The following is a 24,542-nucleotide window of genomic DNA, read 5'->3' on the forward strand; positions in this document are numbered from 1 at the left end:
TTACTTCCATTTATCATGTATATGTAGGTATGTATATATAAATATACACGTGTAGATATATGTGTGTCTCTCTCTAGAGACACACACACATATATGTAAGTATGTGTAGTTCAGACATTTGCATATTTTCTTCCCCATTAGGATGTAACTTCTTGAGAGAAAGAGACAGTCTTTTGCCTCTTCCTTAGTATTCTTAGTAGGTACCTGACACATAATAAATGTTTGTTGACTGACTGATTGACTTTGTAATACTATGTTATTTTATTCACTTAAATATATGATTCTGAAAGGGGTCCGTGGGTTTCCAAAGGAATCTGGGAGACCAAAAAAGTGAAGGGACCCCTGCTCTAGAGCGAGGCTGCTCTGGCCTAGTTCCCCAAAATGAAAGGAGAAAAAAGGGAAACTGTAAAAAGGGGGTAAAATCTGCAACCCCCCTGTGCTTAATGATTAATGGAAAGTACTTTATTAACCTTAGGCCCTGAGGATGGAATTTGGAATCTGCCCTTTGCCTGGAGATAAACCTGGTTGTCTCAGGTGCTGACGTTTTTTTTCCTCCTGCTCGGTTGCAGTCAGAGCAGCTCCCTGGTGGGTGCAGGCCGGCCTGCCCCGAAGCTCCATGCACTGCTGTGGACCCGACCAGAGTCAACCATGATTCATCTGGCAGTGTTTTTCCTTTGCTTCATCTCCTCATACTCTGCGTCTGTTAAAGGTAAGTTTGTGCTGCCCATTGATTTTTGAAAACTGAATCACTGGGGAGTAAAAATGGCATATTTTAGTTTTAAAAAAGGACCAAGAAAAGTCTTGCATAAAGCCTTTTTCCAGAATGGTTATGAAGACAGAACTGGGGATGGGTGGGGGGATGGAAAACACACTTGAAACCTGACGTTCACTGAACAAAACTGAGCTTTTTTGGAGTTTTTAGTCTGCCAAACCAAATTGCTTTTTTGCTTGAATCACCCATTCATACTTGCCTTGGGGCGGGGTGGGGGGGGAAGAAGCCTGCTCCTGTTTCAAGGAGCTGTTCATTCACAGAATGTTTCTCCCTCATTTGACTTGTAAAAGGAGGTCTAGAGCCATGATTTCCTCTGGAGTTGCTTAGCAATGCCATGCTTAGTGGCACTTCTTCGCCTTCAGGAAAAATTAGACCCCAGTTTGAATGGGACTTGCAGGCCTCTCTCCCTAACTTCTCATAAAAAACCCCAGAGCCATTTTCTTACTACTGGCCAGAGAAGCATGAATGGGAACCGTGAAGAATCTATTAAATTTTGTTGTCCTTTATCAGTACCAAAACTATGACACCATGAGCAACTCACAAGAATTACAATTATGTATTATTAAGTGGGAAATTTGCCATCTTTGAAAAATCTGAATGACTAATTTACACTTTCTGTTTTCAGATACAGTTAACTGGTAGAGCCATATATGATTTAATTAAGAGTAAGAGGCATTCTTAATTTTAAAAGGTCCCTACTTAGTGTGATGTAGCTCTGGTGGGGGACAATTTTAAAATAATCTTTTGTATAAGACTCAATGGAGAAACGTTTCATAAACATTTTAATATGATAAATGGTCCTCATTCAGTTTTGAAGCAAATACTATCTAGGCTAGCCATGCTAAAACATTTAAAAGAGGCCAAGCAACTTAGAAAGTTTGTTATTAGGTAATACTACAAGCAATGCTTTCATGATGTCTTTTCTCTAGGTGGGAATTATATTTAATGTATTCATGGCTTTTAAAATTCAAAGTGTAATGTGGCCTTTTCAGTTCTTTTTATAGTAAAAATTAGTTTATGAAATTACTATTCTTGGTTGCTTGAGCAAGAGGGGATGGGTTGGAATTGATATGTGTGATTACTCTAAACTCACCACACTAAATGTTTATGTTCATAATAATTTTTCTTTAGTTCTGAGATAGTGTAAAGAATACTGGATTTGGAATCAGCAGTTCAGGGCTTGAATTATAGCTTTGCCATTTACAATTTTTGTGACCTTGACCAAGTCACTTAACCTCTTTATGCCTCATTTTAAGAAACCAGTCTAAGTCAGTCCATGCTTGGGCAACACTTCAAATGTTCAGTAGAAATCCAGTAAAATGCCCATGTGGCTGAGCCTGGCAGCCTGGGGAGCATCTAGTGATCTGCCAAGAAATGGAACTACTACAGATAATAGTCTCTAACATGAAGCGCAATTATATAATTCTTTGAGAAATACTGGAGAAAGGGGTTGCTTTGAATTATCAGCTTTTTCACTTTCTGTTGATCTGGAAATGTATTTCTAGAAGCATCTAATAAAGCATTTTTAAGGCCTTTTCCCCCAGTATGAAATATCTAATGTCACAAAATATGGGAAGTATGATGTTTGGGATCGCTAAGAGTTTGAGATGCACATACTGTGCGTGCCAAGTATATTAATAAAGAGCACAGGACTTAACAGCTGTCCCTACCCAGACATTTCAACCTTCTGTGTTATACAGTATCATGATTTAATTATAGAATTGGCATGGTCTTTTTAATGACTGATACCTATTTGTTAATAGTCCACACTGAAAATCAGTCTGTGCTCAACTTTTGACCCCCATCTAATATCTCAAAATATTGGCCCTTCAGGATAAACTATTGAATTTTGAATAAAGAATCCATTAAGCCTCCTTTTGGAGGGGAGAGGGGAGGTGGGAGAAAAATGGGAGAAGATATGGGTGGTTCCTTAAGGGCAGGAGATGCTGGTGGGGTTTAGGATAGGAGAAAGAATTAAGGACTAGGGTGGATGTTGGGATATATCAAGGATACATTCCAGGGGTGAAGGAATCAAAGGCTTTAAATTATCAATCTCTTCTTATTTATACTTGTTAATAATATTCCAGCCATTTCCAGCCCAGGCCACATGCTTTCCTGATTTCATTCCTTCTAATTCTGGCTCCAAAGACCTCCTTCCCACTTTAGTGCCCTTTAGTTTCCCCTCTTTGATTCTGACAGTTCTCTGGAATAGTTGCTATGTCTCGATCATATTTTCTTTTCTTTTTAAATTTATTAATTTTTTTGGTCATGCCAGAACCAAAATTTCCCTCCTCCTAGAGAAGGCTCTGTTCAAAATTGGTCAATACATTGGAAAAAGTCTGAATATGTGCATTGTACCACACCTAAGGACCTTCTACCTCTCCAAAGGGGTGGGGGGTGGGTATATCTTTTCATATCTCTTCTATGGATCCTCGCTTGTTTTTTTTTGTAATTTTCTTGCTCACATTTTCTGTGGCTGTTCTTTTATTTGCTTCACCTTCTCGCACATTTTGAAATTGGATTCCTCCCCTGGCACCTAGTAGGTGCTTAATAAATGGTGCTGATTTATTGGTCAGTGGTAGCTTTCAGTCATGTAGGATTCTTTCTTAGTCCTTAGCATCAAATGCTGATACAGACCTTTACCTTTTCCCCTCCTTTCTGTTTTAGTCTTCACACTACTTTCTTCCCTCTTTTAAAAATTTGTTTCTCACTCTCGAGTTCTATGCCCTGCCCCTAAAGTGTGGTACTAATGCTTTTTGGATGGCCTTTCTCTATTCCAGCTCCATCTGCCTTTCCCTTAGACTTTGATGTCAAGCTTTCTTTTTCATTAACTTAATATATTTAATTAGTTAGCCTAACCTTATATAGATAATATATCATGATATAATAAACTATTTGCTTAATGCAGCCTTAACCTTAAGAGCATTTTAGCATACACTACTTTATATTCTGCTTCCTAAATCTTTTTCTTCCTACTACCATGAACTTTGATAACGTCTAGTACTTTTATACCTAAGTCTATGTAACATATCCGTACATCTTATTGCATGTAACATTGTTTTTGCTTCTTTATCCTTTATTGTTTTTAAAACTTTCCATCCCTTATCTCTCTCTTGCTCTCAGCTGTTCCTGACCTCTTCTACCCTTTATTTACACCCTCCTCTCTCATTCCCTGGAGTTTTCCCACTGATTTCTGTCTGTTTTTACTCCAAAGTTCTACCCGCTTTGCAATCATTTTGTTCTTCTCTTCAGATCTCAGTTGTGGCTTACCTTATCTTCTTGCTTAAGCCAATTACCTACTATTCCATTCATTTGAGCTTGACTAAACAGGATGGAGATTCCTTTTAAAGACATTTCCTAAGAAGGTTGCTAAAACTAAAGAGATTATACTGCTTCTAATTAAATTCTGGGGTACAAGTTGGGAATGTCTGGATTTGTACTCAAATTTCTGTTCTTCAATCAAGGAAAGTTCTGAACCTGGAATCATCCAACTTGTGTTCAAATGTCTGATCTGTCACTTAGTACCTTGGGCTAATCAGATGAGCTCTCTGGCCCTCACCTGCCTCAGTGGTAAAATGAGGGAGTTGAATTAAGAGGCCTTTGAGATCCCTTTCAACTTTAAATCTGTGATCCTATGAAATGATTTCTTTATCTACAACGTGGAACACAACCTTGCTGAATATAAAGCTAGCCATATATGAAGTAACAGAAAAGGGTTAAATGATCCTCCATATCTAGCAGGCTAAAAATAGAGATAATACAACCAGCTAAATACTGAAAGGGTAAAAGAAAAATATCAGGAAAGCAGTAATAACACACTGAGGCATCTGTTTCCCACATATATGTGTATGTGTAAATATACATATATATGTGTGCATATGTATGTGTATATATGCTATATATGTATAATATATACACACAAGACTATTGCAAGTCACTGGAAGTTTCAAATGTATGAGAAAGAAATTTGGGGAAAAAATATATTCTCTTACTGTACTTATTTTAAATAATGCTTGCTTTATGGTCAAAAGTTGTTGTTACCATGTATTATTTTCATATTATTTTGATTAGTAATAGAAAAGTTTAAAAAAAAAACCCATAGCAGAGAGTCATGATGGAATGAGAACATTTTGAACCATTATTAGAGAATACTGAAGAAAGGTGACTTTTTCTACAAATACATTTTTATAGCTAAATATAACCTAATATTTCCCCCCAAAAAAGTAGTCCTCACTTTTCTTGCTTTTAAGCTGCTTCATGCAAATGATGATGGCCAAAAGCTATTCTATTACATGGTATTGTAGTCACATCATTTTGATCAGTAGTAGGAAAATTTTCAAAACAAAATGAATTTTTAAAAAACCAAACAAACGTGTATTGGTGACATTTGGAAATCTTATTTATTTTAAAATAATATTTGTATTTATTTGTACTATTTTAATTATATTTTTATTTATTTTTAGAAACAACAGTGATTGTGTGGGCTGGAGGAGGGCCCATTTCTGTTTTTGTAGAAAGAGGGAGCGGAATCAGTACCTATGATTTCACGAGGTCTAGGGAACCCCTGGTGGGGAATCTCCTTTTCCCAAAGCAGATCAGCAGTTGCTCCACAATTTCCAGTCTTGGAGAATTGTGTGCAGCCCTGATAAAGTGACTTGTCTAGTGTGACATTGCCTACATGTGTCACAGGAAGGACTTGAACTCAGGACTCCCTTCCTAGGAGGCTAACCCTCTATCAATTCCCCTAATCTTTCTCTAAATTACTAACTGGTGAAATAATTTTCTTTTCTCTCAATTCAATTGAATTAACATTTATTAAACACCTACTATGTGCCAGGCACTATGGTAAGCACTTGGGATACAAATAAGAAAAAGAGACAGCTCCTGCCCTCAAAGAGTTTGCAATCTAATGGAGCAGTTTATGATCTAATCTTCTAATAAATTAAGCAAACTTCCATAATGACAAACCCCTAGACAAAATTTTAAGGGACAAAGTCTTTAAGGAAATAAAAAAAAATAATGATAGGTCAAAGATCCCACCACCACTGTTCACTCTTACTTTGGCATGTTCCTGGATAAAACACATAGCTCTTAGAGGAGAGAAGCAAATAGGACATGCCCCTAATTTATTTATTAAGCATTTCCTACTAGCATTATTATCAGACCATTTTGAACAGCCATGGCCTATAAATAAAGGAATGCTCTTGTAGAGAACTATCAGCTTCTATCTCCATTGTCCATCAGCATGCTTAATAAATTATAAAAAAAAACATTGCCCATCTATGATTGCCCAGTATATATTAGACACTTAGTAAATGCAACTACTCACAGACCTGATCCCACTGTTGATCAGTAAGGAAATTTTGACCTATTCTATTTCTGACAGGGACCTGTTCTCCTTTCCTTAGGCAGCCTGGTGGCCTTTTGCTCCTGGGGTTGACCACATTGATTCTAGATTTAGTTCCAATTGGCTTTAGTCCTACTGCATCTCAGAACCCACAAACACAAGCAATCCACCAGTCTTAGCCTCCCACGTTAGGAGGAATTGCAGGTGCACCACCATATTCAACAGCTTCAGTGGTTTTGTTAAGGTCTCTCTGACACACACACAAGAGCTGCTCTCCTGCCACCACTTTGCCCATGGCTGAGCAAGTTTTTTTGGGGAAAACCCCACTGTCCAGATTCAAAGTTGACATAGAGTATGATATAGCATGTACTTACAAAATTGTTCAAATGCAATCAGTTCTGTTATAATACAACATATATTTTCCTAAAAATCACCATGCCTTTAAAAATTATGCAATAAAATACAGAGTTTGTGGGGAAAATGAGATTAGTCCTGCAATACTAAAACATTTTTCAGTGATGCATTGGAAAAAAAAAAAAAGATAGGAACCTAGTAAAACTGGCAGCACAGTTTTGGATATGTTAAGTGGTTAAAAAAACATAAATATTAAAATAAATAGTGGTGTAATCTGTGGCCTTGGGCTGCTGCTCTGGCTGTGTCCTGGGATCCACTGGGCCTGGGCTAGTAAAGTGGAAGACTGTGATGGCTACAGGTGAGAAGATGGCCTCTTTGGGCCACAACTCTGAGTCTCCGAGACTAAGAATATAGTTATAGCCATGGAGGAGGGTAAGGGTGGGTAGTTACGAACTAGAAGATATGCAACAAATATGGCATCCTGCCTAGAAAAATATGTGAATTTTGCTTGTGGGTGTCAGAAGAGTTGCGTTTTCTGAGTTATTGTGAAGTAGTATGGTTTTCTGCATTCTTACTGTTTGATGCCTTGGTTGATAAATAATACAAACCTTTAAATGAACTTAAGCCTCTTCAGTATTAGAAAAAGAACTGTTTGGTGAATTATGAATATACTTCATACATGCTATGGAGCTATGGATAACTTAATATACGAAGAAACCCATCAAAACATATTTTTCAAGAGAGACTGAAATAGTGATGTTTAGAAAATAAAAATCTCCTAAAAGGGGGGGTGGCAGCTAGGTTGTGCAGTGGATAGAGCTCTAGCCCCAGAGTCAGGAAGACCTGAGCTCAAACTGAGACTCAGACACTTACTAGCTGTGTGACCCTGAGCAAGTCACTTAACCCCAATTGCCTCCAAAAATAAAAGAATAGCCTATTAAAACTGCCTCATTTGAAAAAACCCTCATATAAGAAAACTTGAAATTAAAATTATCCTGATTATTCTCTAATATATCAATCTGTTGGAACAAATTCACATTTTCAAAATAAACGTTAAGGCAGAATTGACTGTACAGGAAAGGCTCAGGCTTGCTACTCACCCATCTGACATCTAGAATTTTTCTTTCCTTTTTCCTCACATTCAGAGAAAACAAAAAATCAATATTCTATGGCTATGCTCTGCATTGTACATATCAAAAATAAAAGGAAAACTACATCTAATCATCTTCTAAACCTACAACCACTTTCCAGTCCTCCCAGCTTTCCAGAGTCATGGAAGATTGAGGGGAAAGAGTTGTATGTTTGTGACTCCTCTCGGAGTCAGGAAATCATACCGGAAGAAAGCTATCCTCCCCTAGTCTCACCAGCCATTGAGGTTTCCTAAATTTCCCAGTCTGGAATCTGCCTGTGTTTCAGGTTCCCACTCATGATACTGGTCATTATGGCTGGAAGTTTTGCATCTCTGCTTTTCTATCCATTGTTCCTAATGACCCACAGTAGAATCTTGGGGTCAGGTGGTGGCACTCGAGTAGCAGACTGGATGCTAAGGCCACCCAGTCCCTGCTAGCCACATGGTGAACAGGGGTGCAGCCTTATTCCCTGCTCCTCCCTTCAATTCTCCCAGCACTAAGCCTCTCTCAAGGGCAAAGAAAGGGAGGGAAGATCTTGTTCACCTTCATCTATCGTGAGACACTGTCTCCCTATCTTTCTTTGTTTTGTTTTTCACTGCGAGTTTGACCTACCTCACAAATACTTGGTGAATGGGAAAGGGCATGGTGACCCAAAGTACCATCACCTCAGATCCTGGGATAAATAATAAATCAAAAGTAAGAGGGCATGGAATAGGTACCAGTTATAATTATGATGTGAGAAATAGCCCTCTGGCAGGCCAAGGAAGAATTGAAGGGTTATAGGCTATCTCCCTAGCAAGCCCAAAACCGTGTTTGTAATTCTACCATCAGACTTCTTCCTTTTGGTTAATGCATTTTGACCATTTGGGGTGTGCCTTTGAAATACATAAAGGCATCAAAAGGAGAAAGTGTTTAAAATCACTTATAGAATAAAAGATTGAAAAGGCTGTCAAATTAAAGTCTAACTTTTAAAGTGTTCAATTTAACATGAGCTCAAAATTGTAGTAGAAACTTTTAGGGTGGAGGAATAGGGGTAAGGATCAGAAATGAGGGGATCATTGATTTAGAGCTGGAAGGCACCTTGGAGGTCATCCAGTCCAGTGTCCTCACTTTATAGATGTAGCGATGACCCCAGAGAACTGAAGGGATTTGCTCTGGGCTCCAGAAGGGCCTGGATTCCAGACTCTCGTCTTCCTGAGTCAGCTCTCTATCTCCTGCCTTTTATTGGCACAGCTGGACAGTTGTCCTCATTTAGTCACTCTTCAAAAGGGGACAAATTCCACTTCAGGTTTCTTTATTTTCTGTTCTTCTTTTGTACTTTAAAGGCAAGTGTCCGAGTCTGTGTCCGTGTGTGTGTGTGTGTGTGTGTGTGTGTGTGTGTGTGTGTGAGAGAGAGAGAGAGAGAGAGAGAGAGAGAGAGACAGAGAGAGAGACTTTTTTTTAAGGTAAGGGACTAAGAAGATAGACCGGTTTAATGGATAGATATACTACTGATAGTGTGACCCTGGGCAAGTCATGTCCCTTCTAGTGGTCCCCAAACAATTTTTTTAGATTGTAAATTGCAGAGTTGTTGCTGATCTGTATTGGTAGGAGTTTCCTAGGAATTTCTGATCCAGATATAATCACAGTTCTTAAATAAAAATAAAAAATTAAAAAGAGAGACAGAGGGAGATACCAAGAGGGGAAAAGAAAAACATATGTTGAGAAAGCCAGGAAAAGTCATTTTCCAAGGTTTGCATATATTTCTCCCCTACCTCTCAATTTGAAAATTTATCTCCCTTTTTTTTAATCTGAAAATTATCCTGTGGTGTGTTATTGTTTACTGGAGTCTTTGTCTTCCATGTAGCATTTTATCATGAAAGAAATATCACCTCCATGGAGACCAGTGTTTTCTGACATTAATCATAAGTGCATTTAAAAAAATCATATTAAAAGTGCTCCCTAGTGTCTCCCCGCCCCAGCCCCTGGTGTGGCATGCCCTGAATGGCTCCCTGGCTGCTGAGCCTTAATCCTAGCTCAATTGTAAAGCTGTATTGGGACTCCTTTTTTGGTCTCTGAAATCCTAGAACTTTAGAGATAAAAGGAACCTTGGTGATAAGCTGGATCACCTATCTAGTTACAACCCCTTCATTTAACATATAAGGAAACAGGGACCTAAATGGGCAAAGCAACTTGCTTGATTTCACACAACTAGTGGCACAGTATTTTAAAAATTGGTTTAATTCATGTCTTTTTCTGTAACTCTTTCTCTCCAAAGAAATCCCCTCCTGTTTCCCCTAGCCATAGAGTCATTCCATGTAACAAAGAGTAAAAAAAGAAAAAAAACACTTTAGCAAAAAAAAGTTCTGCATCCATTGTCCCCCATCTATGCAAAGAAGGGAAGATAAATTTTCTTATCTCTTCTTTGAGCCAAAGCTTGGCCATTATAATTACGTAATATTTTATTCTGTTTTGTTTTTTACATTTTTAGTTTTGTAATGTAAATTTACATTTATATTGTTGCAGTCATTGTGTATCTTGTTCTCCTGGTTCTGCTCACTTCATTCTGCATTGATTTATAACAGTCTTTCCAAGCTTCTTCCAATTCCTCATAGTCATCATTTCTTTTTTTTTTTAATTTTTTTTGAGGGAGGAAGGCAGGGCAATTGGGGTTAAGTGACTTGCCCAAGGTCTCACAGCTAGTAAGTGTGTCAAGTGTCTGAGGTCAGATTTGAACTCAGGTCCTCCTGACTCCAGGGCTGGTGCTCTACTCACTGCACCACCTGGCTGCCTCATCATTGTTTCTTATAGTTATTCACTTACCAATTTTTTAAGTTGTACCTTAATTGATGACTATCTACTCTGCTTCAAGTTCTTTGAAGAACCTTTTAAGTAAATTATTTCTAATTCTCTCTTGAAGGGAGTGGGTAAACTGTTACTCCTATTGTTTTAAGTCCTAGACTCTATGTAGCTTTTAGATAAAGCATGACATTGATTTGCTCCTGCCCAGGTACAATTGCTTCATAGTGTTAGTGCTGGAAAAGACCCGAGAGCTGTCCAGGCCAGCCCCCTTCTTTTACTGAGAAGAAAAATGAGGCCCAGAGTTGGAAAGTAACTTTGTCCAAGAGCCCAGAGGTAGTAGGTGACAAGGAAGGGGTTCAAACCCAGCTCAGATTTCTCTACATCTCATGTTCCTGCCACTGCACAGAATTGTTTCCTTGATTTTCTGATAAGGTACTACAGGAAACCTCATTTATTTAGAACCTGCTAGTGATTCTTCAAAGGCAAGAGGCAATGAAATTAATCTTACAATGTATGAGAAGGATTTGCTCAACAAATAGGCATAGCAAATTAGATTGGAGGCATGTTTAGTTAAGAAAAGATTTTTAAACACTGAATGTTTTTATTAAGCTTTTCCCCGCAAAAAGCCCCTGTAATTACAAGTAATTGTTATTGGCTCACTAAAGTTGGCTTTGCTAGAACCTCTCCTAGGTATCATTTATTAAATTAATTTATTTTGCTGTATGTACTTGAAGCAAAGTAAGGTGCTCCCATAGAGAATGTAGTCAGGAAGACTTCGGGGCTGTCTGCTTCTGGAGCCTCATCCCTTTGTGACTATGGGGCAATCACTTGACCTCAGAAAATCTTAACCTTTTGGGTGTTAGGGACCCCTTTGGTACTCTGGTGAAGCCCTCTGAGAATCATGCATAAGGGGGATGAGAAAAGGAAGGGAGTAAGCATTTATTGAGCAGCTACTACATGCCAGGCATCGTGCTAAGTGCTTTATAAATGTTGTCTCATTGGATCCTCACAACAACCTTGGGAGATAGGAGCTATTATTATCCCCACTCCATAAAGGAGAAGACTGCGACTGAGAAAGGTTAAGTGCCTTTCCCAGGGTCATATAGGAAAGTAAGTGTCTGAGGCGGGTTTTGAACTCAGGTCATTATAATTGCTGGAGTCAGTCCCTAGGGATCCCAAAAACTGATTGTTAAATTTTCAGTGTAAGCATTTCTAGCTAGGAAATTGGCAAAGGCTACAATTCAGAGCTTGATTTATTATTTTGTTAATTGTCTAGATTTAAGAGAGTGATAGGGAAAAGACAACAATGAAGATTAGATTTTAAAGTGTGTCCTGTGTACTTCCTCCCCCCCCCCCCCACCACACCCTCATAAAACTGGTTGTTAAACATTTCACCCTGAACTCAGGTCTCCCTGATTCCAAGTCCATTGCACTGGACACCTAATTGCCTAGAAATAAAATGCAGACATAAGAAAGGATATTATTAAAGAAGAAAATTGTTAAATAAATTTAATAATAATAATAAATTTAAAAATAATAATAATAAATTTAAATAAAATAAATTTAGAGAATGGCAAACTTACGGTGGGAAATTAAAAAAATTAAAAAATGCTTTTTTATGTCTTAATTTACGTTCCTCATCTAGGACACACCACTGGACTCTCCCTGAACAATGACAGGCTGTATAAGCTCACATACTCCACTGAAGTGTTTGTTAACCAGGTTGGAGAATCACTCCAGGATGGCGCGGGCTACAAAATTTCTTCCAATGTGGATGTTGTCCTGCTGTGGAGGAATCCAGATGGAGATGATGACCAGCTGATTAAAATCACAGTGAGCATTTTCCCTTATTCAGGCAGAAAACCTGCATGTCAGTGAAAAACCTGGAGATGGGCATCTAGACAGAGGGAGGGGCTGTGTTCTTATGTGTTTGTAACCAATCGCTGAAGTGGACCCATGGGTTTTATCTGCCATGGAACTTGGGTAACCATATTCTGCGCCACCAAGAAAGGTGTCTACTCCTGGGCACCACACTTTAAGGAAAACTGACAAACTAGAGAATGTGCAAGGGAGAGTGACCAGGTAAATGAGGGAAGGACTGTCACAGGAAGAAGATTTAGGGGATCTGGAAGTGTTTAGTCTGGAAAAGAGCAGGTCTGAGGGGTAAAGTAGGACATAACAACCATCTTCAAATGTTTGTGAAATAGTTCTGTAAAGAAGCTTACCAGAGGATCACTGAGCTTAGAGGAAAGAATCTTAGAGGCCAATGAGTGCAACCCTGTCATTTTACAGATGAGGAAACTGAGACTGAGAGAGGGTTAAGTGAGTAACCCAAGGTCACACAGCTAAGCAAGCGTCTGAAGCAAGACTTGAGTTCAGATATTCCTCATTCCCAAGCTCAGAATTCAGCACTACCTAGCGGCTTCTGTTAAGAATTATTGATGCTGTCTTTTACTGATCACTCCACACACTCACACTGTACAACCCTCTCTCGTAGCCATTAAGTACAGTACAGGCAAGCAAACAAATCAACAAATTGACCATGCCGTTTCATATATGCCTCCTCAGGCACCTTAGGTCCACCACCCCTCTATGAGAAGCAGCAGATACACTCTACCATCCATTTTCTAACTTCTTCACTCCATCAATCAGAGTTCCAATGGCTTTTAGCAGTGTTTTCCTTTACATTATTGTGTCAAATGTATAACTTGTTTACTTGGTTCTACTTATTTTGCTTGTATCAGTTCATATAAGTCTTTTTAAGTTTCTCTGAATTCTTCATTTTCATCATTCCTTATGATACAACATTCATGTATCACAATTTGCTCAGCCCTTCCACAAATGATATGAACCCACTTTGTTTCTAGTTCTTTGCTATTATAAAAAGTATTAGTATATTTTTTAATATATTGGACTTTCTCCTCTTTTTGAACCTCCTTGAGGTGTCTTACATTTACTCATTATAATTTAGTGTGTTGCTTCAGAGGTCAGGAGCAGGATTTACTGGATAGAAGTTATAAGGAAGCAGATATTCTCTCAAAATAAAGAACATTTTAACAATTGGAGCTGTCCAGAAATAAAATGAACAGGGCTTCACATCACAAGAAGCATTTGAACCAGTGCTGAATGACCAGCTGTCTAGCATGTTGTAGAAGGAACTTGGGCACAAATTAGAGTTGTTGCATGACTGCTAACATACTTTTCAGCTTTAAAAATCTATGGCTTTCTGAGTCATTTTCTAGAACTATAGTTTCCTGTTTCCTAAATACAATAGAGTCCTATCAAATCCTTGATGAGTATCGCTTTGGTGGCATGAAGGGCTAAGGAAAACACCCCTGTGATAGGCACATTTTTGTTATATGGAGAGAGATATATGATATTACATGGAAAATTATCTGATCCAATGCAAGTAAATCTGTGGAATATTAAAATACTTTAAAATGGGATTTATTCTCAGATACATGGTCTAAGTCACTTTTGTTTTCTTATTCTTCTTGTAATAGAATGCTTATGTCTAACATCTATATATCTTTCTAGCCTAGTTAAAAAGTGAGTAGTCCTTTGAACTGTTTGAGTTGTTTCTCATTGGGTTATTATACTCTATATAAAAGATTGTTCTTATTTATTCACTCACTCGTTTATTCAATAAGCATTTATTTAGCACTGATTAGTTGCAGATCCTGGTGCTAATCACTGGAAGAAAGGCAAAGTTTGAATGAGATCTCATACCTGTCTTTATGGATTTTACAGTCTAGTATAGGGATGGCATACAGGCAGGTAATTATTCCACCCAGTATTATGTGAGAGCTACATTAGAGAGCTACTCTAGGCCACTGAGACCGTGGTCTAATAACATGAGTTCTAAGAGGGAAGGATTTTACTGACCCAAGGGATCAGGGTAAGCTCCATGGAGAAGAGGACCCTGAGACGGGCTTTAAAGGGGAATGTTGGGGCAGCTAGGTGGCACAGTGAGTAGAGCACTGACCCTGGAGCCAGGAGGACCTGAGTTCAAATCTGGCCTCAGACACTTGATACACTTACTAGCTGTGTGACCTTGGGCAAGTCCCTTAACCCCAATTGCCTTGCCTTCCCTCCTCCAAAAAAAAAATAAAGGGGGAATATTCACGGCTTAGGGAACATCATGAACAAAGCCTGAGAGAGGGCTAGAGAGCAAGAGTATATGCAGGGACACTGCTTAATCAAGTTTGGCTTGAGCAGCAAGTCCACACAGGGGATGAGATGAGATAAGTCTAGAAGAATAAGGTGGTGCCAGATTGGGAAGGGTCTTGAATGCCAAGCAAAGGAATTTGCACTTGTGTTTCTCTTATGGAAAAGATGTAAAGGTATAGACTTGATGATAGTACAATTGTAAGGATTCAGAATTGACTGAATGACTCTATTCAAAAATAATTATTAATAGTCTGATGTCAACTCTGAAGGAACTCTCCAGGGAGTAATTATGCTTGGTCTTGTGTTTTCAAACATTTCGATCAGTGACTTGGATAAAGACATAAATGGCATGCTTATCAGTTCTGCAGATGACACGAAGCTGGGTAGAATAGCTAACACACTGGATGACAGTCAGAATTCTAAGAGATCTGGACATGAAAGAAGATTGGGACAAATTGGATAACATTAAATATAACGGGGACCATTGTACAGCCTTATGTGAATTCAAAAGCTTGACCTTGCAAGTACAGGATGAGGAAAGCATGGCTAGATAACAATTCATCTTTTTTTTTTAGCAGGGGACGGCAGGACAATTGGGGTTAAGTGACTTGCCCAACGTCACACAGCTACTGTGTCAAGTGCCTGAGGCAGGATTTGAACTCAGGTCCTCCTGACTGCAGGACCAGTGCTCTACTCACTATGCCACCTAGCTGCCCCAATAACAATTCATCTGATACAAATCTGGGGGTTTTAGTGGACTGCATGCTCAGTAGGAGCCAATAGTGTAATATGGCATTCTATGGGCGGCAATGGCATCATCACTTCCAGGAATAAGGAGATGATAGTATCTCTATACTCTGATCTGAAGCACTATATTCAGTTCTGGACAACACATTTTAGGAACACTGTTGATAGGGTGTAGAAGATCCAGAGAAGAACAACCAGGATGGAGAAGGGTCTCATATACAGTTATCGAAGGGACTGGAATGCTTTGCATGGAGTAAAGACTTGGGGAAACATGATAGCTGACTCCAGGTATTTGAATGGTGCTATAGAAAAGAGAATAGATTTGTTCTCCCTAGCAGTAACAAGTAGAACTAGGAGCAATGAATGGAAAGAAACAAATTATTTAGTCTCGATGGGAAGAAAAACTTTCTAACAATTAAGGCTATACACAAATGAAATGGGCTGCATTTGGAGTAGTGACTTCTGTCCTCCATTGGATGGCTTTAAGCAAAGGCTCCATGCTACTTTGAAGTGTACAGTATAGAGGGAGCTCTTTTCACATATAGGTTGGACTAGATGTCCCTTGAAGGGACATAAGAGTCCTTTCTCTGAAATTCTCTGATTCCATATGATATTATAGTTTTCTGAATTATGTACAATAAGAATCAAGAAGGTTTTGGGGAGGTAGTGTGGGAATCTACCTGAATTAATCAAGAAATTGAAAATAGCATATTAATTTTACTAAAGTCTCTGACATATTAAAAATATGCCCCCAATCAAATAGATATTTGATCTCAGGTGACCATCTTAACCATCTCCTTAAACCTTATAATCTTTGGTGAAGCCAAATCTTGGGGATGGGGGGGGGTGGTAAAAACCCAAAGAGTTTACTTCCATTCTTGTTTACCTTATAATAGCTTGTCCCATCTCACTTCCCATAGTTCTTTGGGGATAGAGGTACAGGATGTTTTCCTAATGTACTTCTTACTTGGTTACAGATAAAAGATGTTAATGTTGAAAATGCAAATCAAAGAGAAGGAGGAAAGAACATCTTCAATGGGAAAAAAGTCTCTCAAATCATAGGAAGAAACAATTTGGCAGCTTTGCAGACACCTGTGCTTCTCCATTTGACTCGAGGAAAGGTAAGAAGCAGTTTTAAAAGTACCACATCTTCTTTTTTCCATCCTCACCTTTGCTTCCCTTCTACAGAGAGAGGACCCTGTGATGTCAATAGAAATGGAAAAGGTTGTCCACAAATAGATGTTTTAGTGACCTCTGTGAGGACATAGAGAATCATAGACAAAGCTAATAAAGCAAGGTCCACAAGTTGATCTGCTAGAAAACAATGTGATTAATCAGGGCACTGGATTTCTTTTTATTTTCTATCCACTTATGATTGCTATTTCTATGAAAATATTTATAAAGAAGGGTACATGAATAAAGAAAGAGATGTTATTCACCAATGACAGATAAGCATTAGGAGAAGTTGTATTAAATAGCAAATGAAGAGAGTTTGCAAAGATGGTGGAATGTGGTGTTCACAAAAGTTTAGAGAAATGAACAGAATAATAAGGATTATATGTGATTTAAAAAACCAATCTGATTACAAATGACTTATATCAAGCAAACATATACTTTCAAAGGGTACAGTATTGCCAAGATAGCTCTAGTTTTAAAAATTAAGAACATTCAGAAATTAAATCTAAATTTGAAAATATTTTGACCTAAAAATAATAATAATGATAATGATAGTTGGTATTTATAGAACCTTTTCAGGTTTGCAAAGTGCCATATGTACATTATCTTTCTTATTCCTCACAACAACCCTGTGAGGTAAATATGACAGGGAAGAAACTGAGGCTTAAAAAAGTTATATGACTTATGCACGGTCGTACAGCTGACAAGTGTCAGAAGTGGGTTTTTTAATACAGGGCTCTTCTGATTTAAAGTCCAGTACTCTTTTCACAGGAAAAAAAGAACAATTTGTACTGTTGTAGTATTGAAGGTTAAGTGCGAAGGTGGGTAGAGTGCTGAGCTTAGAGCTCAAATCCTGACACAAATGCTCACTAGCTTCGGCGACCCTGGGCAAGTCACTTAGCCACTCTCAGCCTCGGGTTCCTCATCTGTAAAAGGGGGATAATGATAACACCCACCTCATAGAGTTGTTGTGAGGAGTAAATGAGATGAGATATATCAAGGGCTGTTATTAGTAGTAATAGTAAATTAATTCCTTCAAAGAGTTAGTTAATGCACTCATTTGCAAGCATCTCCTAAATTATATTCTGAGTCTGTATTCCAGAAAATGGTCTTAACACAATGGAGTCTAGAAAGTATAGCCATCAATATTTTTTTAGCCACAGTTTATATGATGATATTAGAATATCCAAAGAAAGTAAATCAAAGAAGATATGATGCCCCTTTATGGAACCGAATTGAAGAAAAACATTTTTTTAAGAAACTGAACTTCACATAATCTCTATATTTAAATGTGTGATCCAGTGTGGCATGGAGGATAGAAGTCAGGTCTCAGAGTCATTAAGGCCTGGGTTCAAGTCCTCTACCTTTCCGCCTCTCAATGCCTTAGGAAGTTCTCCACAGCCATCAACAGCAGACAGGTGCTGATTTGCATTGGTAAGAGGAAGTTTCAGTCTTGAGAGTTCCCAATGTCAATGAAATCACAGTCCTGGTTCAAAAAAAGGAAGCAGTTTTCCCAAATATTAAAAAGGGATGATGGGGCAGCTAGGTGGCACAGTGAGTAGAACACCAGCCCAGGAGTCAGGAGGACCTGAGTTCAAATGCAGCCTCAGACACCTGATGCATTACTAGCTGTGTGACCTTGGGCAAGTCATTTAACCCCAATTGCCCTGCCTTCCCCCCCTCCAAAAAAAACAACAAAAAAGGGGTGAGCCAGAAACAATGCAGCTTAACATCTACCTCAATAGCATTGAAGGAATGATCATCTTCTACCATAATTAAGATGGGAAGTCGAGATTTGTACAAACCTTCGGTTAGCTGAAATTTCTCCTGTAACAAAAAGCAGTAGACTAGGAAGTACATGGGGACCTGGAAAGGCTATCGGGAAAATCCATGCTCATTGGTGGAGTTGTGATATCCTCCCTTCTGATTCACCTCAAAGATCTGGTGACCCAACTGCCATGCCCTTGATGACATGGAACTGTCTATTTTTCTCCTCTGCCTCTTCCAACCTAGCAAGACACGTGTGCCAGTACAATAATGATTGGCTTTATAATCTTAAGTGGCACCTGAGAGCAAAGTCTTTTGTTACTCACAAAAACAGATCAGCCCATCCAGGTCAAAGGCTGCAGGATGCTTGCCACATCATTATTTCAGCAACTCAAAACCCTCGATTCCAGGGGAATTTCTTGTTGTAGCCTCAGGTTAAAGTACATGATAATATCTTCTAGGCATATAATGCAATAATTACGGGAGGAAATGTGACGTTGAAGCCTGGTATAATTGTTAGCCACGTCAGCGTCCTCGGGAACGCTTGCTTGGGCATCTCATTTTGATGTGAATGTGGCAATATTACCTAGGTAGATTCACTAAGTCCCAGCTCCTCAGAGGTTTGTAAAAATTGTTTAAAATTCCCCATGGATGCTTCAGATCTCCCTTAACTCTTGGACACTGTGATAAACTCAGTCCCTACTCATCAGGCTTTGGTGTTCACCATCGCAGGACTGGGCTTCCAGGACAGAATGTGTTCATGGTCCATCCCTCTCTGTCCCTGTGCGAAGTGTGGCCAAGTGGAAATATAGCTTTGGTCATGCAGCCTAAACCTCAAAATTCATTTGATTTTGATGTGACATTTTCCAGTTTGGCTATCTGTGATGATCAAATTGATTGTATAGTGACTGGTTTTTCATCTCACGCCAAAGAATCCACCCTGGAAATTGGCTATCTCATCTCACCTTCTACCACTGATGAAGTCACATAGAATCACCAGTTCATTTTGTTTTAGTGGAAATTCACTCTCCTGCCGGCAACATATGTTGTATGTTTATTTTTTAAAAAAACTCTCAGCATAATCTGAGTACCTACACTGGACCCCTAAGAACACGTTAAAGTGTCAAGGTCAAGTCAAATCAACAATCATTTATCACATGGTGCTGGGCACTGTGGATACAAAGAAAGGCCAAAGAAGCTCCCGGTCTAACAGGGAAGTCAACATGCAAACAACTATGTATAAATAAATTACAGACAGGGTAAATGAAAAATAATCTTAGAAGAAAGGCACCAGAATTAAGGGGGCATCAGGAAAGGCTTCTTTTAAAAGGTGCAAATTTAATTGGGAAACCAGAACTTGGGCACTTGTCCAACCAGATTAACACGTCTTAGGAAATATTTAACAAAAGAAATAAAAATATAATAGAACAAAGAAAATGTTAATTTGTGGCTTTATAAGGCAATGTGCAGCCTGCAAGGATCCATTTCTATTTGAGTTTGACACCACAGGTAGAGCATGGAGGGATGTTAGTGACTTGCCCAGCATGGCTGAGCCAGTATGTGTCTGAGCCAGCTCTCTAACTGTTATGTCATGCTGAATTGTCATTTAAATATGCAGATGTATTCGCACTTCGGTTCCCTTTGAGTTTTTCTGCTTCCTGCCAGGTTTTTACCTCTTACTTGAAAAGTTTCTCCCTCCCCCTTTCCCCTTCCCACCACCCCAGAATCCCCTCCCTCCCCCATTCAAATGGTTGGAAGAACTGGTTCATGTTTACTAGGCCATTTCCTATTGTTGTTTTGAGTCTTTTTATTAGCTAGTAAGGGTTTCTTAGTGATGGGGACTTGATTTTTGTTCTCTTTAAAGATGATATAAGCCTAGAGAATCCAAGCGGAGGCATGTTCTTCCTGGGGAAAGCCCATACACAATTCCCATTGAGTTCAATGGTGTGTAATTCCATCAGATATAGCCTGAAAGCTTCCTCTCAGCCCCTCCTCCCATCTGTGGACACCCCTTCCCCCTCTCCCTATATATGGGGTCAGTAACAAAGTGCCCCTGATGGTCTAAAGACCCAGGGGGGTGTCTTCAGACAACCATTCTAGGCTCTTATCTGGCCAGCCCTCATTTCAAGATGGAATGAAGTTGTCATCCATGGCCAGAGTGTGACTGAGCAAACCCACCTCCTGTTGTGAAACTGTGACCTTCATCCTGCTACAGCAATGCAGCCTGCTGACTAACAGCTGCTGGGATGCAACTGCACGCTGTTCCAAGAGCTAGGAGAAAGAACACTGACTTTGAATTCAGAGGACTGGCCTTCAAATCCTAGCTGCTCCTACCTGAGCAAGCCCTTACCCTCTTAGGGCCTCAGATTCCTCAGCTGCAAAGAATGAGAGTTGGACAAATGTCTTCTAAGATCTCCTTCAGTTCTAAATCTGTGTTCCCGTAATTCTACCACAGACAAGCAAAACCCAGGCACTCGCAGAGCTTCCACACCTTGCCAGTCCCATTGTAATAATAGAAACTGACATGAAGGATGGAAAGAAGTATGAATTCTCCCTTAAGATCTCATCTGAAAGATAGGATTTTTGATTTAGAGCTGAAAGCACCCTTTGAGGCCTTCTCGTCTGGCCCATCACTTTATAGATAAAGAGTCTGGAGCTTAGGGAGGTGAAGGGGAACCCCCCCCCAGCCCTCCACTGAGGTAACTAAAACAGGAAGTGTCAGGATTGGGATTGAAGCCTGGCTCTTTGGACTCCAGAGCCAATGTGCTTTTCCATTCTGCCATGCAGACTCTCCGTCATTTTCCAGCTTGAAAGAAAAGTCACAACTAAATAGTGTTTTCTGAAATCGCCTAGATAAAAATCAAATCTCAGATCTACCAGTGGGCATAAAAGAAGAGTATACAGTAGATGTATAACTTAAGTCAATCAATGAATAAGCATTTATTAAGTACCTGCTGTATCCCGGATACTGGGTGCAAGGTGCTGGGAATATAAAGACAAAAATAAAAGTCTTTACATTCCATGTATTACATTTTATAGGGAGAAGTACTGAAAAGCATGTACATGAGTGTATGTATATATGTATGCATTTATATATGTATATGTTTTATATATATGTACATACAAACACATGCAGATAAATGTGTGTGTAGGCATGTAGATACATAGTATCCCAAAAGTTTTAGGGCAGTTTTAAACTATTAAAGACTTTTGAGATACCTCATGTATAAAACAGGTTTGTACTAGAGGGGATTTCAGTCAGAATGAGTTCTAGGACCATTCCTGACCCCATCCCAATAACCCCAACATAACCCTGGAAGGTTGATATTAAGCTTAAGATCTAGGCATACGAGCCTAAGAAATCTCAGCTCTGAGGATAACTAATTGCAAATACACCATGGTTGTTTAACAGGAAATACGGCCTATGGACACCTTGTATGGGGCCATCAGAATATATGGACAATCTGCCTTAAAATTGGCAAACATTTGTTATCCAAAGGTTGAATCAGAGAACCAAGTTGCAATTAATGTAAGGTTAACTATATAAAAATAAAAGGCATGTTTTGTAGGTTGGAAGGTTGTGCTGTATAATGATAGTACTCCAGGATTTTTTCCTACCAGATCCCAACACTTGCCCTTTGAAACATCTAGGAAGGAAGCCCAGCCAGTGATCTCATGGTCAGTCGTAATCTGTGCTCCATCATGTGAGAAATCAATCATGCTCTGTTTCCTAACACAGGTGCAGTAGTAGTAGACCTTAGATTCACTTTACTTCTGGACATTATCCTAACCTACCCTTGGCTTGGGAAATAGGACCATCTGCCAGTCATGCTGTTGAAAAATGGAGAAAGACCCAGTTTATGATATGATCTATTGGAAGCTCATATTTGGGGCTGATAGATTGCCAGTGGTTTGTTCGAAAATATGATACCACGCATTTTCAGACACTGAGGTCATTGTTCCAATTTCCTTTTAACTGGGGCAAACACTTGCCTGACATGCATGGGTTCAATCACTGTAGTAACTAAGAAAAGTGGCTATTTAAGTGACCATTAAATGTCAATTAGTAAATTTGTTACTAAGCTTGGGTCTGCACAGGCAAAGAGAAGTGGAACCTTGATGTAATGATCTGAATGGGCAGGGGAAAAGATCCTGTGCTCCCCAGCAAAGTTATAAATTACTTTTGTAAGTTGTGTGTGTCCATCCAATTCTTTGGATAATTGCTCAACTTTCTCCTTTACTTTGTGAAGCCACAGTTTATATTAGGGAGAAAGCAACGAGGAAGGGTGCAGGTATTTCTATGGGAATACCATCAAATAAAATTAGGTGATTTTTGTTAATGAGTGTGTGTCTTGTTCCATCCTTTCCCCTAACTGTGCATTTGCCCATACCTAGTATACACTTTGGAGCTCACAGCTCTAGCAAGTCAGCTTTATCTAAGGGATGCACTTATGATAAAGGGCAGTCAGGGAGACTTAAATAAGTCTGCTGCTGCCCTAAGTGGAATTAAGCACACTGCTGGGTCCCTCAAAGGAATTAGGCACCAAGACAGGTAAAATAGGTTTTTATAGGGTTCTTATTAGGGTCAAGCAGATCCAGGCTTTGTGGGAACAGAACCTGGACCTGGGAACTGGTTCTGATCATGCTAGTGGCATTCCTGGGTGACTGGTGGTTAGTAAATATTCAAATCCTCTGCCAGTGGGAAAGGGACCTTCAGCTGTTACTGCTTAACAGGTTGACTTGGGGTTTTTGAGCTTCCCTGAAACATCTTCATTTAGTGCAATGGGATCATTATAGGTCCCCAAACAATAGATTGGGATCAACCACTCGGTCTCAAAGATTGATCTCTTAGCCAGTCACTTTAACCACATCTAGGATTTATAGCAGGAAAGGGGTACAACCTGCAGCAGTGCTCGTCCTCTCTCTAGAAAGGAACTTTGCTTTCAGCATTTCCCCCTCCCGTTATCCTTCTGATCTCAAGTTTTCTGTGGAATGAAAATTAGCTCCTCTTCACCAAAAACATAAAGCCTTAGCACTAGAATAACAGAGATGAAGGGAAAGAATTTGACTCTTTCTGCTATTGATTTAATGAGATCTGATTGATAATGCTTGTTTTTCTTTTGGATTGTTTCAATTACCCCAGGTTACAGACTACTACTCATATCCAAGTGAACCAGTGGGTATACAAAATCTCAAGAGAGGACTGGCCAGCCTGTTTCAGATGCAGCTAACTTCTGGAACCGCCAACGAGGTATGAGCTATAGAGGGATATCATAAAACAGCTATAACATCTCATTCAGCAACAGGAAAACTGAAATTGGTGCCCTGGATTATAATATAGTCAAATTTTTTTTCAATGAACAAGCTCCCTGTCATTTCATGAAAAAACCCTCATAATAAATGTGTATTGTCAAGCTAAACAGATTTCCCCATTGGTCACATCCAAAAATGTATGTCTCGTTCTGCATCTTAAATCCATCATCACTCTGTTGGGAGGTAGGTAGCATGCTTCATTATCAGTCCTCTGGGATTTTGGTTGGTCTTGTACTGATCAGAGTTTTAACATCATTATTTTATTTCTAACGTTATTATTTATTTATTTTTAACTTTTTAAAAATTCAAGTTCCAAATTTTCTTCCTCCCTCCCACTGAAAAGGCAAGCAGTATATCAGTTATACATGTGAAATCATGCAAAAGATATTTCCATATTGGCCATATCACAAAAAGGGGAAGAAAAATAAAGTGAAAATTTTTACTTGAATTTACACTCATAGAAAGTTAACATTTTTTCATCATGAGTCCTTTCAGAGCAGCGAAGTCCTTCCTGGTTGATCATCATTATAATATTGCTGTTACTGTATGCAGTGACTTCCTATTTCTGCTCACTTCACTTTGCAACAGTTCATACAGGTCTTCCCATGATTTTCTGAAACCATTGCCCTGGTCATTTCTGTAGTACAGTAGTACTCCACCACAATCCTATGTGACATCTTGTTCAGCCACTCCGCAATTGATGAGCATCCCCTCAGTTTCCATTTCCTTACCATCACAAAAAAGAGATGCTATAAATATTTTTGTGCATATAAGTCCTTTTTCTTTTTCTTTGATCTCTTTGGAATACAGACCTAGTAATAGTATTACTGATCAAAGGGAATGCACAGTTTGATAGCTCTTTGGGCAGTTACAAATTGTTCTCTAGAATGGTTGGACAAATTTAATTCTCTACCACCATTTATTAGTGCACCTATTTACCCTCATCCCCTCCAGCATTTGTCGTTTCTGTGTGAGGTGGCACTGC

At 39.1% G+C, this 24,542-nt stretch overlaps 1 protein-coding gene across 1 annotated transcript in view; it reads left to right on the plus strand.

Moving 5' to 3' along the window:
• The first annotated feature begins 523 nt into the window (after nucleotides 1–523).
• Nucleotides 524–24,542, plus strand: part of LOC118852989 (microsomal triglyceride transfer protein) — a 62,507-nt gene continuing 38,488 nt past the window's right edge. Inside the window, exons 1-4 of the mRNA XM_036762769.1 lie at nucleotides 524–709; nucleotides 12,030–12,217; nucleotides 16,279–16,422; nucleotides 23,388–23,495. Of these exons, the coding sequence (XP_036618664.1) occupies nucleotides 649–709; nucleotides 12,030–12,217; nucleotides 16,279–16,422; nucleotides 23,388–23,495 (501 nt within the window). The 5' untranslated portion in view covers nucleotides 524–648. The remainder of the gene's footprint in view (nucleotides 710–12,029; nucleotides 12,218–16,278; nucleotides 16,423–23,387; nucleotides 23,496–24,542) is intronic.

The sequence above is a fragment of the Trichosurus vulpecula genome, chromosome 6, assembly GCF_011100635.1.
Source record: "Trichosurus vulpecula isolate mTriVul1 chromosome 6, mTriVul1.pri, whole genome shotgun sequence".
NCBI lineage: Eukaryota > Metazoa > Chordata > Mammalia > Diprotodontia > Phalangeridae > Trichosurus > Trichosurus vulpecula.